Below are 15,055 nucleotides of genomic sequence, written 5' to 3'. Positions count from 1 at the left end.
GAAAACCCTTCCTAGGAGGGTTCTACTCTGACACACATGGGGTCACCACGAGTGGGAGTCAATTTCCCCACAACTGGTTAACGACCTATAACTCAAACTCTCGGACTGTAATTTCTGGTTCTACATCTTCAATCTGAAACCAGGCAGCCCTTTAAATATAGAAGGAGCCACTGCTCTCTCTTGCAAACCCCTTCCCCCCAACATACACCTAAGTATGTATACAGTACTGTGCAGTCCTCCGTAAGTTACTTAACTTCTTGAGCCTCAGCTTCCCCACTTGTGAAATGGAGATCATATTACCCTGCCTATTGGAACCAGCTGGTCTTTTAAGTGGAGGGAATATTTTTTTGGACTAGAGTTAGTTAGAATTCGGGTTCAAAAAGAAGGTGGAGGTTGAAGCGTTTGAAGCTCCTCCTCTCTTGTTGCAAGGCATAGTCCGGCCCTGAAAATTCAGCATCTTCTCACCAGAAGCCACAAAACAAACGATTTTCCGGGCGTCGACGGGGCAAAGGTAATATTAAAGAGCAGGGGATCGTTTTGGAACTGGTTATGTCTCTAAAATTTTTAATAAACTGTCAGAGGGGGGACCCCCTCCAACGTGGAGTTGGGAGGCAGCGCGCACGCCTCTGCAGAGCGTGACCGCCGCGGTCGCCTAGCAACGGGCGGGGGTAGGCCGGGCGGCGGGGAAGCGCGCCGGGCGGCCGGCCGGTGTGCGCCGGGAGCTTGCTGCTGCCTGGCGCCTCGCTCCTCCCGGGCCCGCCGGGAAACTTTGGGGCTTCTCGGTGCTGAGACGTCGGCGCGAGGCCGGGCGCGTGGAGCGATGCGCCCTGCGGGGCGAGGCCCGACGATGAGGCCGCGGCCGGGCGCGCCCTACCCGGGGAGCCGCGGGCGCGGGGTCGCACCCGTGCAAAGTTGGCGCGCGCTTTGGAGACGCTCGCACCCTGTGCCGAATTGCCTCTAAGTTTCTTCGGCGATTTCCTGTCGTCAGTGGATCGGGCGGTTGGGATCCCGCATAGCCCGGGGTTGACGGATTCTGAACGCTGGGAGAGAGAAGCCCGCGCTTTTCTAAGGAACCTGCGCGTGAACTGATGCTTCAACAATTCGCCCGGAATGGTTGCGAGTCTATTTTTTGTTTCCTGCCTTTCTTCTTCCTCCAGGCAATGAGTTTGTGGAAGCCACTTCCGCGCCCTACAGCCCAGAGGAGTTAGGTGAGTCTGCCCCTTTGTACCTTTTCTTCTCGGAATTCCGCCCGAGAACCCTGAGTTTGGGGGGCTCCGGAGGCCGGGAGCATCCGAGGGGAGGAGGGAGAGAGGCCGGAGACCACATCCCGGGGTCGCGTGCTCCCTTTATGGTGCGAACTGACGTTTCCTCGGTGCATGTGCTTTGTGGAGGTGGGGAAAGTGTCAGGATGTGTCCTTAGTGTGTGTGGCCGTGTCTGTGGTGCCGCTCCGAGGAGGGCGGCACAGAGCAAACTTCCCGACCTGGGGCCTCTGGAAGCAGCGTGAACTCATCCTGCCTGGAAGGACGGGATGGGGGCTGCTTCTGTGTTGCGAAGCCTTGACAAGCCAAGAAGGACATTGTGTGAATAATCCTTAAGCTAAATTTAATGAAATTGAGGGCCTAAAACGGCGGTCTAGGAATTAAACGACAGGTCCTGGAAGCTGGGACCCTGGCTTCTATTCCTTATTCAGCCTGTAGGTGACTTGGAGTAGGGCATTTCCGCCTCCTCTGCCTGTCGCTGTGGTGGGTGAACCCGCAACACTCTTGTCAGACACAGACTTCCCTGTGTGAGAAGGAAATTTGCATTGTCAAGATCCCTCTAAGTATTCCTGCCGCCCAGTCTCTCCTGGTGGCTTAGTGGATGGGTTCTTTTTTTTTTTTTTTTCCCCTCATTCTGTGGGTTAGCTTAGCTGCTAACAATCTCGGCTGTCAAGGCTGTCCTTTCTCTTTGCTTATCACCAGCCTGGAAACCTTGCCTTCCTACCATGACATGAAAGGATTTTTTTTTTTTTTTTCTAGTGTAAGTTGGCAGTAAAGGAGAAGAGTAATTGTCCACGGACAGCAGTTTAAAAAAATGTGTATCCACAGTGACATTCTCAGCCTTGGGCATCTTCTTTCTGGTCAGTGTCTTGTCCTGGGATATGTGGTTGTATGAAGTAGAATTCTGCTTCAGCAATGGTGACTTTCATTCATTTCTAGGAGCCAAGCACCCCAAAACAGGTCCAGATCAAGGTTGGCATTCTGGGCGGGGAAGAGTACTTTGCTCTATTTGGAAGATGCATTTCTGACAAGTTGTCAGGCCATCACATCTCAGTAAATGGAATCATAGATTAAATACATGAGCAAAATTTGTTGTCACACTATGGTGAATCCTTTTATGAAATGAAAATGGCATCTAAACCGTAGCTTTGCATGATCTATTAAAAGGGCATGTACTTGGTGATCTGTTCCACATGTGTATAATTGTATATTAATGGCTTGAGCACTGGCACTCTACAGTGTGACAGAAGCTATTTCATCCTCTTAAATTACAGATAAGTGTAAGCAATGGCAGAATGAACACTGCTTTCTCTGAGAAACCCGACTATATTACTGCTAAGTCATTTGTATTCACAGAATGATTTATGTACCAGAGAGGCCCAGATGTTTGGCCTCTTTCATCTCCATATCCCACTCTGGGATTAACAGACCAGATGATAATAGCCTTCTCTCCTGCCCAGCTGAGGCACTGATAAATAGTGGGGAGGGGAGCTTTAAATTAGCTGTAGAGAATAAGAAAACCTTTTTTTCTCTTCAGCTCATCTGTGGGGAAAGTCCAGTTTTTCATGAGGAGGCGAGCATCTGATAGGAACTATGGGGTCCTCTCCTGAGCTCTGGGCTTACGGGGTGATGGACAATAAAACAAAATTAGTGAGCCTGAGACCAGGGTTCTAGTCCTCACTTTGCCCCAGCTTCCTTAGTAAATGTGTTAACTTTTCTGTACCCCGGCTTTCTTATTTATGAAAAATTGGGGTTGTGCCAGTTGTCCTCTAAGGTGCCTTCCAGTTCTGGCCACCTAAAATCCTGTAAGGTGCCTTAAGACAAAAGAGGCCCATAGCCAATGGATATTAAGTATTTTTTCTTTCAAGCATGGTGCTGTTTGGGTGCATGGTGTCTCCAAAGGGTTGTTCTCTCCCTGACAGAGCAGCATTTTGAATGAGACTGTGTTGTTTCCATGCTATTCAGGTCAAAGAGGGAACTGGCATGTTTCCCTTGGAAAGAGTCGTGATAGTTTTTGGTGCTTTTCTTAGACACACAGCAGGGAAAATGCTTCTTACAGCAGTTGATGAGCTTGTCAACTGCTGCAAGATGGCAGCCATTATTTCTGGAGCACAAATGAGCACAGACTCACCCCTTGGCCAGAATATAAGGAACTGGGGGAAGAACTAGAGTGAAGTTATAAAGACTTAGTTTGAATTTTATACTACACTTACTGTGTGACCTCAGGCAGCTGACTTATCTTGCCAAACCAATCACATGGATGTTGTAAATGATGTACCTAAAGCCTTGGCATCACATGTTGTATGTGTAGGCCTTTGTAAAGTACTTGTTGTCAGTATTACTTTCATTATTATTCATTTGAAAGACATTTATTTCACAGGCATGAAGAATAAAATAGCTCTTATCAATTGTCCCACCTAATAACCAAAACCATTTTTATTTCTAGAAATTTCTTTGTTACCTAGTCTCCAGAAACAAATACCTGGGGATGCTGATTGGGTCAATTGAATTATTTTGTGGGCTTATCCCTGGGGCAGCATATGAAATGGTTTTTAATCTGAGGTCTTTGGTGGCAATCCCTCTACCTTCTTGTAGCAAGACTGATAGTCTGTTTCATTTCCCGAATTTTTATATCAGCCTGCAGTTAAACTACAGCTGCTTCTTGGGGATTCGTTCTCAGTGTTGCAGCAAAAGCGTGTAATTAAAATTTAATCACCAAAAGGGGGGCTTTGGAAAAGGCAGTAAAAAAAGGGGTGTGTCTCTGGTTGAGTGCTGTCTGAAAGGCTACCATGATGGGGAGTAGAGAAATGGGCCCTCCCTCCGTGGTGGTGGTACCGTTTTGTGAGGAGGCGGAGCCCGCAGCTCTCTATAGGCTTTCTGTAGTCCCATCCATAGGTAGAAGCAATGGCCACCTGAGGGGGTAAAGAATGCTTGGAAAGTCGGGATGAACCCAGATCTGACCATATCTATGCACCTCTGTCTAATAACCTTCATTGAATCCCCACATTTAAAGGGTAAACATTTGGTTTGGCACAGGAAGACCTGCGTGATCTGTATCACTTTTACCCCCTTTAACCTTCTAGTTATATGGAACTCTGGAGCGATCCTGTAGATTTGACTTTGTTCCCTTTGCCTGGATGCTCTTTCTCCCCCTTCCCTCTTCCTCCCGCCTAGTTCCTGCTTAGCCCACGTGTTGTGTCGTGTCGTGTTGTGTTGTGTTGTGTCGTGTCGTGTTGTTTCCTTGTGGTTCCCAGAATTGGCAGAGCTTTTAAAAGTCCTGGGTTAGGTCCTGTTGTTAGGTGCTGTTGGGTCGATTTTGACTCATACGGCCCCATGTGACAGAGTAAAACTGCCCCGTGGGGTTTTCTAGGCTGTAATCTGTCTTGGAAGAAGTATAGCCAGAATTCTCCTTAGAAGCAAGGATGGCAAGACTTTGTGTCATGTGCTTGGGACATGTTATCAGGAGGGGTCAGTCCCTGGAGAGGAGCGTCACACTTGGTAAAGTAGAGGGTCAGCGAAAGAGAGGAAGACCCTCAACTAGGTGGACTGACACAGTGGCTGCAACAATGGCCTCAAGCATAGCAATGGTTGTGAGAATGGCGTAGGACCAGGCAGTGTTTCGTTCTGTTGTACGTAGAGTCATTATGAGTCAGAACCGACTCAACAGCACCTAACAACGACAGTCTTTATGAGAGCACACACCAGGTCTTTCTCCCACGGAGCAGCTGGGTAGGTTTAAACCACCAGCCTTTCAGTTAGCAGCTGAGCACTTAATTGCTGCACTACCAGGGCTCCTTGAGGCTAGGACATAACACAGACCAATTACATTAGAATCTCTAGGTTGTTCATCCAGGCATTTTTTTTTTTTTTAAATCACTTCTCAGGTTGTTCTGGTGTGCAGCCAAGGTTGCGGGCCACTGTACCAGGTTGTGGGCACCTCGTTCTTTGTAAACGGAGCAGCCAGCACAGTGCCAGGTACTCGTAAATCTTCAATAGATGCTTGTTGAACAAGTGAGTGAAGGAGTTGCCCCTGAGATGCTTTATCTTTCCATGGTTACATATCTCTCCGATTGGCCTCAGCCTTGTAACAGTGCCTGGGGGACTAGGGCCTTTGACCCATGACCTATATCTCTCTTTTGTTCATTCTCTGGGCCTATCTGTTTTCTAGCTTTCTTAAAAACTGATGTTTTACAACGATTTTTACTGTAAAAGTAATACATATTTATCCTAGAAAATTGGGACATAAGAAAGAACAGGGAAAAAATCCACTCCCACCATCCAAAAGCAAACTGGTCCCTTGTTTTTAATGTTTCCTAATTTCTTGACCTCTCGGGTTACTTGACCTCTGGCATGCCTCAGTGAGCTCAGTTGTTGCGCTCTTTGCTCGGACTCCACGACCTGCCCTCTGAGGGCCTGAAGAGGAGTGTCTCATGAGAATAGCATTTTTGGAAGCCACCAGGGCTAACTTCCCGGGGCGGGGGCGGGGGGGTGCGGTATGCCATGAGAAAACGTTTCCCTGTGCTATTCTTGCCTTCCTTCTTCAGGCAGGATGAATGAGCTTTGTTAGAATAAATGGTAACATTTGTGTAACTTCTTTAAAATAATAACTGTTTGCCATCCCCACCCCTTGCCCTCCTAAAATATAGGATGGGATTGCAGACCTGGATAATGTATTTGTGTCTTTCACCTGTAGGATCAGAGCACAGCAACTTGCAAGTATGGAATTAGTCAGAATAGGCTAACTCCTGTAACAAACGGACCCTAATCTCAGTGGCTTAACATAATAAAGGTTGCGATTCTTCCTCATGTTACAGTGTAGTGTTGGGCTCTCAGAGAATTTCGCTCCATATATGGTCATTGAGAGCCCTGGGCCCCCTCCATCCCTGGCTCTACCATCTTCTAGAGCCTCAGAGTCCTTCACTGAATCCTTTGCATCTATGTGACAGACAGTGAGTGAAGTGAGCAAGGAAAAATTATGCTCATCCTTGATTGCATCAGCCTGAGAATAACCTACTCACTTCTGCTCATATTCCAAAGATGAGAACTAGTCCCATAGCCTCACCTAGATGCAAGGAGGCTGGGAAATATAGTCTGGAAATGTGTCCAGGAAGAAGAGAAGAGCATATGCATTGGTGATTACTAGCTGTTTCTACCAGTCACATTCGTATTGTTCCTCACACCACAGGGACTGAGCCTTATCCTGGCCGTGCAGGTACTTAGGCATTGTACTATTTAGGATGCAAGTTTGGCTGCAATAACAAGGACCAGAATGGCAGTGACTTAAACAAGATACTTGTTAAGTTCTCTTTCACTTAGAGCATAAACAGTCTAGTGTTGGTATGGTGGCCCCATGGTGTTCTGATATCCTCAATATGTAGCTTCCTTGCAGTGGTCTGAGGTGGTTTTTTTCAAATCCTGCCATCACATCCATATTCCAGTTCATAGGATAGAGAGAAGGAAAGTGGAAGGCACAATGTGAAAGCTGTATTCCTCACTTCACCGACATTCCATTGGTCAGGACTTTAGTTACATGGCCATACCTAGCTCCAAGAAGGCTGGGACATTTGGGTAGGAGTAGGATGGGGTCTGTTACTAGAAGAATGGTTGGGAAGGCTGAGGGAGAAAGAGATGCTAGTTAGCTAGTGACGTTTTTGTCAAGTTGTAGGAAGCATGGCTAAGTGGTTAAGACCCAAGAGTCATACTGCGTGGGTTTAACTTTTAGTTCCACCGCTTACTTGCTGTACTTAATCTGTATCTCTGCTCCCTAATCTATAAAGTCATGTGCTAGCTGTTCTCTTGTGCTCCCCCCAACCCCCTCACCACCTTTGCCACTCTGCTCCATAACTTGAAAGGCTGACCTTTTGGAACACATCATCCAGGTTCCAGTTGGGTTTGGTCAATGAGAAGCACAGGCAGGATATGGGAGGGTAGGAAGAAAGAGACGTCAGGGTACTTATTCCTTTCCTTTCCCATCAGGCTCTTGATTGACCTGGTTGTGTTATTCTGCAAAAGGCCACAGCTCCTATAGAGTGGTCCTCTCCTAGAGCAACAGGCTTGTTGGATTCTGATAACCTCTTCTTCTCCTTTCCATTTCAGCCTTAAGGATGTAGCAGCTTCCCACTGTTGCTAGCCCCAGAGTGCTTCATCTTCCCTTGTTGTTTTCCCTTAACCCTGCCTATTACACATTTGTAAGTAGTCTCTTCATCAGACTCTCTTCAGCCACTCCTTTTGAAGGTGCCATCCATTTCCTGATGGGGCTCTGACTGATACAATGGAGATAATAAGTACCATCCTCCGAGCACGGCAGTGAGGATTAAATGAGTTATGAGGAATGTCCAAACGTGCTGTTGTTGTTAGTTGCTGTTGCATTGGTTCCAATTCATAGTGACCCCAAGTATAACAGAATGAAACGTTGCCCGGTCCCGTGCCCTCCTCACAATGATTGCTATGTTTGAGCCCATTGTTGCAGCCACTGTGTCAGTCCGTTTTGCCGAGAGTCTTCCTCTGTTTTGATGACCCTCCATTTTACCAAGCATGGTGTCCTTCTTCAGGGACTGGTCTCTGCTGATAACGTGTCCAAAATAAGTGAGAGAAGTCTCACTGTCTTCGCTGCAAAGGAGCATTCTGGCTGTACTTCTTTAAAAATCAATTTGTTCGTTCTTCTGGCAGTCCCCGGTGTTTTCAGTTTTCTTCGCCAACACCATAATTCAAATGTGTCAATCTACCATAAAATGTTACTGTGTCTATATGCCTCTGCTCAGGTGCTCACATACCTCCAGATGTGGCCAAAACCTTCTGAAAGATTTTGGTATTGACTCTGAAGTTAAATAATATTGCAGCTCACCTCCTCCTCTTCCCCATCCTTGCTCAGGAGTGCTCTGATTCTATCCTGCATCCAAGGTTTTCTTACTCCCGCTTTTATGAGGAGAAAGGAGCTAGAATTGTTATTTACCTACTTGGTGCCACAGCCTTGAAAACCCCGCGGAGCAGTTCTGCTCTGCTGACACGGGAATCAACTCGATGGCAACTAACAACAACAACAACAACAACTCTGTGTAAGGTACTTTAGAAGTGTAAACAGTGTCCCCAGTTTACCAGCTTGGGGCTTCTGTATTGTCACCCGTATTGGCAGCCCAAATTATAACAGCTTCTGAGGATTCGCCCATATTACTAAGAAATCAAGCCTTTCTTTAACTTTTATATGTCCAGTTACATATCCAAGAGTTCCCAGGTTGTGCTTATTTGCATCTAAAGCATCAGCTCTGGCGGCTCTGGCCTCTTCCCGGGAGAGTTGGAACTCAGATACATCTTGTCGAGGCCAGCGGACACCGTGATCAATATTCCACATCCTTTCTGCTCCAGACTTCGGTGGCTGTGCAATGCTGTCTGCTGCTGCTGCCGCCAGTGCTCACACCAGAACCTGGAAGCTTGGCATTTGCTTGCTGAGAGCCTGTCTAGACCACCTGCTCGTGCTTTCCCAGTGTCTTACTCTTTGCTGTTGCAAGGATGAGGACACTACTCCCTGTGTATCTTTCAGTTCAGGCCAGCTTTCAGTCAGGTCCTTCTGGTTACACACAAGCCCTGCCCCACCCTAGAGTATCGAATCAGACTGGCTCTCTGCCTTGGTCTGGGCCACCCCATCCCTCGGTCAACCCAGACCTCTCCGCCTCTTGGAAGCCTGACTGTCCCGCTGTTCTCCTCCCACCCCAACCTTTAGTCCTACGAACATAGCATCTGAAAGGGAGGGAGTTTTCATCCCAGATGAACGTTTTCTCAGGATGACTGACAGTGGAAAATTCAATTCCCTTAACAGGAAACCTCACCCTACCACAGGGGTGTGGTCTGGCCTTCTGGCTTCAACAAAATAATCACAGAGTTGTTCAACATTACTATCCTTCCCTAAGTCTGGGTAATGCAGTCTTTTCTGTGGTTGTTCTTGTTGGACACATTAACATGTTTGATCCTCAGAAGGACTCAGTGAAGCACATAGAATTATCTTCATTTTGTAGAGGTGGAAACAGAAGCTTGGAGAGGTTAAATGAGCTGCCCAACGTCACACAGCTAGCTGGAGGCAAAGCTTAGGTTCAGCATGTAATGTGACTCCAAGGCCAATCCCAGTTTCCACAGGATGTGAATACTCAAGTTGCCTTCCTCTCAGGAAGAGTCACTTGTGAGTTGAATGAAATAACGTATGTAAAAATATCTAGGACAGAGCTTGGCAGTGTATCTCATGGCTATTCCGCATCTATTTGTTGAATAAATGAATGAATGAATGGTCCTCAAAGCTATGTACATGTATATTTTTGTTGTTTTCTTTAGACCATCAAATAGTGATCAGTGTGCCCCTGAGGAATTTTCTGTAATGGGATCTGAAGGAATAAGCAGAAGAACCCGTCCTTGCTTCCTTTACCCACTTCCTGTCTTCCTGCTCTGTATTACAGCTTCGAGTCTGTGGGATATTCCTGAGGGTGCTGATGCAGTTTCTAAAGGCAACTAAACCTTCGCAGGAGCATGATATGGGACAGGGCAGTAGAAGCTTGGAGAGGAACATGAAAGCATAATCGAGGGTGGATGGATCCAGACTTGGGTGTAAAAACTAATCCCACTCCCCCAGATATTTGTTAGCTAGGTAATAATATGCATTGCTCAGGAGGTGAAGCTTTAGTTCATGGTATTCTAGTTGGAAGACAGAATGGAGTAGGAAGGAGGAAAATGACAGTAAATTCTGGGGAGCTAAATGGTTGTCTACCCTGGCTAAAAAGAGCAAAGAAGGAAATGTGGAATAATGGGATAAAATATATAATGTACGCACAAGCCTACACACGAGTACATGCACGCACACACACACACGAAAATGGAAAGGGCATTTTCCTTGCCAAAGAGATGTTTCTAGTAGAAATACTTTTGGGCTGTGCTCAGTCATTCTTGAATATTAAACACAAACGTGACTACCCAGAAACAATGGTATTTCATTATTTGTTAAGCACTGTGAGAGTAAATGGAAACCCTGGTGGCATAGTAGTTAAGAGTTTGGCTGCTAACCAAAAGGTCGGCAGTTCAAATCCACCAAGCGCTCCTTGGAAACCCTACCGGGGCAGTTCTACTCTGTCCTGTAGGGTCGCTGTGAGTCAGAATTGACTTGGTGGCAACGGGTTTGTTTTTTTTGGTTTTATGAGAGTAAATAACCAGCTTGATCTGTTCAAGGAAAATGTGATTACAGTTCCTTGGTTGTGTTCTTACTGGATTATTCTGGAATATGTTCTGTTTGGGTTTTTCCTCTCATACCCTGCAAGTCAGTTTTCCCAGGGTGGGCACATTAAACTTATTAGACATAACTTGCTCCGGTGCTCTCTCTCTGACCTTTACCCCCCGCCGCCCCGTTTCTCACTCTGTTTCCATCCCTCTCTGTTTCTCTCCCCATTCTTCACTCCCCCATCTCTGCCTCTGTTTTCCAATGTCAGTCTCCTCTCCCCTTCCTCTTCTTGTTTTTTCCTTCCTTTTTCCATTGTAATTTGGGATATGGACAGAAAAGGCAGTACTTGCATTCCTAGGGCCCCTTGCCAAAAAATGAAACAGGTCAAATTATAAAAAGGGATAAAAAAAAGAATGCTTCTTGGCAAAATGGGAGAAACAAATGTTCAGGGATGGTTTTACTGTCTCTAGCTGCCTGCTGAAATACACCTTTTACAGGATCGCTAGATAGCTAGATATGGACATGCATCTTCATGGCACACATATATGGCACATGTATATGTGTATATATACATATATATTTGGCATTAAAATAACCACACATGTGTGCCATGAAGATGAATTTTATATATATGTGTGTATGTATGTATACATACACATGTATGTATATGTCTGTTTAATTCTCCTCTTCCTGTGACTTTTGTACCCCCAGATCCAAAGTTAGCAAGATTACTGAATACTTGGTAATGAGATTCATTTTCAACTTCTTCCCAGAGGGTTTTTTTTTTTTTACAGATTACTGCGAATAGTAGACACTGAGCTGCTTTCAAGTCACTGTATAACAGTAAATATTTTATGGAAACTCTTCAGATTATTACAAAGACAGAGAAAGAGCCTGTGGGTGCAGAACCTGGTCTAAAATGAACCCCACCAAAAGTAAGGCAGGGGCTAACTGATTAAGGTCTGCTGCTGCAACTGGAAAACCTGCCAGGACTCCTTTGTTCTTTTTCTGATTTGCTCAAAGGCAGTGTTTGGCCTTACAGTGGCTCTGGCTTTGTGCTTTCATAGCTGGTTTCTTTTTTCCCCTTTCTCTTCTGGCATTGTTGTCAGATAAACAAAACAGAGTTCAGAGAAGGAAGCCATACTGGAGAGTGATGAAGGAAGTGGGGGGAGGGAGGCAGGAAAAAGGAAAGCAGCAGGAAATGAGGTAACATTTATTAAACACTGGCCATTGTCAGGCACAGGCACTGTTCTAAGTGCTTTCGATATACTAACTCATTTGACTCTCCTGTGGGAGGAAACCCTGGTGGCATAGTGGTTAAGAGTTTGACTGCTAACCAAAAGGTTAGCAGTTCAAATCCACCGGCTGATCCTTGGAAACCCTGTAGGGCAGTTCTGCTCTGTCCTATAGGGTAGCTATGAGTCCAAATTGATTCGACAGCAATGGGTTTCTTTGGTCTGTGGGAGTCCCTGGTGGTATAAATGGTTAAGCGCTGGACTACTGGCCAAAACGTTGATGGTTCAAACCCACTCAGAGGTACCTCAGAAGACAAGCCTGGTGATCTGCGTGAAAACCCTATGGAGCAGTTCTACTCTGTACGCATGGGGTAGCCATGAGTCAGAATCAACTCAATGGGAATAAACAAAAGCAAAGAATGACAGTTTCCAGGTCACAATACACTCCTATGGCATAGGAGGATAACCACAGAAGGTAGAGGCATCAGGCTAACCAACACAAGGCTCCAACAGGTACCCAAAACTGCCTGTCATTCTGCATAGTCTGTAGCAAATGTTCAGTCTGGAATCCCCCTTTTGAGTACAAAAAAAAAAAATCGTTGTATACAACTTTTAGAGCCAAACAGGGAATATTTTTAAAAGGAGGAGGAAATCTAAGCTCTCTGGCTGGTCAACCATAAGCAGTGTCATGGGCAACGATAAGCAGTATCCAAAAAAGAGTTTGTGTGTCCAGGCTCATGGCAATAATGAAAACTCTAGAATGACCACATTTGGAAAGAAAAGGGATAAACTATTAATAATGATAGGTAATATTTATGGAGCGTGTGCTGTGCGTTAAGTAAGCACTGTGCTTAGAGCTTTACGTGCCGTTAACTCTTGAATTTCTCACAGTCCTTTGAGGTAGACACTACCGTAATCCCCACATATCAAAAGAGAGAAAACTGAGTTTTAGGGAAGTGAAGTCATTTACCCAAAGTCATATATCTAATAAGTGGCAGGAGGGGATTTGATCCTACCATCGTCTGACTCCTAATTTCAAATACTCAGTCGCCTCCCACAGGGATGATACTGCCTGTGGTGGTTTAGAAGGACAGAACGTACGTAACATGCCTAGCATAGTGCTTGGCACAAAGCGGAGGCTTAATAAATCTTACTGCCTCCAATAAGGAAAAGGAAGAACTTCGTAACAAGTTCAGGTCCCTAACAGCCTGCGGGAGCCTATGAAAAATGTCTTAGATCCATCAGTAACCATGCTGGTGTCAGGCTTTGTAATAGCACCTGAGGTCTGGAGTCAGAATGGGAGCAGCTCTCTCTTGCACAGGCGAGCTGGGAGGAGGAGCTCTTCTCTTGGGAGATAACAGTGTAATGGTTAGAGCAAGAGCTCTGCACTGAAAAACAGGCATAAAGCCTGACCCTCACCAGCCATGTGATCTTGGGTAATTCCTGTAACTTTGCCTAGCCACTTTTCCTCATCTACACCAAAAGCAAAAACAAAAACATTGCTGTTGAGTTTGATTCCAACTCATAGTGACTCTATAGGACAGAGTAGAACTGCCCCCATAGAGCTTCCAAGGGTTTGAATCCTGGTGGATCCAAACTGCTGACCTTTTGGTTAGCAGCCATAGCTCTTAACCACTATGCCACCAGGGTTTCCTCCTCATCTGTAAAACATGGATAATGATACCTATCACACAGGGTGTTATGTACTGATGGAATGCGATAATGTTTAAAATTAGTCTGACACAGGGGATACACTTCATACATGCTAGTTCAAAACAGAAAATTGTTTTTGTTTTAATTTCATTTTGTTTTAGGTGAAAGTTTATAGTGCAGATTAATTTCTCATTCAAAAATTTGTACACAAATTGTTTTGTGACATTGGTTGCAGTCCCCACAGTGTGTCAGCACTCTCCCCGTTTTCCTTTCCACCCTGGGTTCTTTGTGTCCATTTGTCCAGTTTTCCTGTCACTTCCTGCCTTCTCGTCTTTGCTTTTGGGCAGGGGTTGCGCATTTGTTCTCGTATTCTTGATTGAACTCAGAAGCTCGTTCTCCACAGGTGTTTGTTTTATAGGCCTGTCTAATCACTGGCTGAAAGGTGGACTTCAGGAGTAGCTTCAGTTCTGAGTTAGCAGGGAGTCTGGGGGCCATACTCTTGGGGGTTCCTCCAGTCTCTGTCAGACCAATTAGTCTGGTCTTTTTTTGTGAATTTGAATTTTGTTTTACTTTTTTCTCCCATTCTGTCTGGTACTGAAAATTGGGTTTTGATCATTCAGCTCTTACAGTATCACTTGCCTGTTCCCTCATTTAGGCTGTGAGATTCTGAGCTCGTAGAAATGTGGGTCTGTATAGATGTCCTTAAACAGTGGTTCTCAAAGTGTGGTCTCTGGACCAGCAATGTCAACTCCATCTGGTTGGAAATGCAAATTCATGGGCCCCACCCAGACCTATTGAATCAGAAACTCTGGGATGGGGCCTAGCAATTTGTGTTTTAACAATCCCTTTAAGTGACCCTGATGCAGCTAAAGTTTAAGAACCAAAACCCTGGTGGCATAGTGGTTAAGAGCTACGGCTGCTAACCAAAGGGTCCCAAAACCCAGGGTCAGCAGTTCTAAATCCCCTGGGTGCCCCTTGGAAACTCAATGGGGAAGTTCTAATCTATCGTATAGGGTTGCTATGAATTGGAATCCACACGATGGCAATGGGTTTGACTTTTTTTTGTTCTTTTGGGATCCTAATGAAGCTGAAGATCAGTGGCCAGGAGCAAGAGAGAGATGCTCTGGCTTTTTTTAATCCCTCAAGGGCAGGAGGAGGGCTGGTTGGTTGCTTAAACCTCATTTGCTTCCAGAAAGGACTTGAGGCAGGTTAAAATAATTTTTAAGAGGAAAAAAAAAAAAAAAAAACCGAATTATAAACCTGAAGTCATGTACCTGAGTACGAGTCCTCTAGTCTTCGGGAGCTTACCCTTCCTTTCCTTTAGATTTAAATGGGATGTCTGTGGTGGGAGATCTGTGTGCCCCTCTTCTCCCCTCTCAGTATCTCTGAAGATTCTCTGGGGCCTACCAAGTTTCGCACTGAGATGTATAGAACAGTTAGAGCCGTAGTTATATTTAAGGAGTCCTGGTGGTACAGTGGTTAAACCACTTGGCTGTTAACTGAAAGGTTGGTGGTTTAGACCCACCAGTTGCACCACAAGAGAAAAGACCTGGCGATCTACCCTGTAAAGATTAAAACCTGTTGTCCTCGAGTCAATTCTGACTCATATTGATCCTATAGGACAGAGTAGAACTGCCCCATAGGGTTTCTAATGCTGTAACCTTTATGGAAGCAGACTGCTACGTCTTTCTTCTGTGGAGTGGTGGTGGGTTCG

General features: G+C 45.6%; 1 protein-coding gene across 3 annotated transcripts in view; it reads left to right on the top strand.

Moving 5' to 3' along the window:
* The window catches only part of AMOTL1 (angiomotin like 1), a 178,713-nt gene that overhangs the window by 32,470 nt on the left and 131,188 nt on the right, over positions 1–15,055 (top strand). For 2 of the 3 annotated variants that reach the window (XM_049889503.1, XM_049889504.1), the window contains exon 3: positions 1,158–1,208. The exons of the other annotated variant lie outside the window; for it this stretch is intronic. In XM_049889503.1, the coding sequence (XP_049745460.1) occupies positions 1,158–1,208 (51 nt within the window). The remainder of the gene's footprint in view (positions 1–1,157; positions 1,209–15,055) is intronic. 3 annotated transcript variants of the gene reach the window in all.

The sequence above is a fragment of the Elephas maximus genome, chromosome 7, assembly GCF_024166365.1.
Source record: "Elephas maximus indicus isolate mEleMax1 chromosome 7, mEleMax1 primary haplotype, whole genome shotgun sequence".
In the NCBI taxonomy this organism is placed as follows: domain Eukaryota; kingdom Metazoa; phylum Chordata; class Mammalia; order Proboscidea; family Elephantidae; genus Elephas; species Elephas maximus.
Note: the sequence above shows the minus strand (reverse complement) of the source record. Positions and strands in the feature narration are given on the sequence as shown.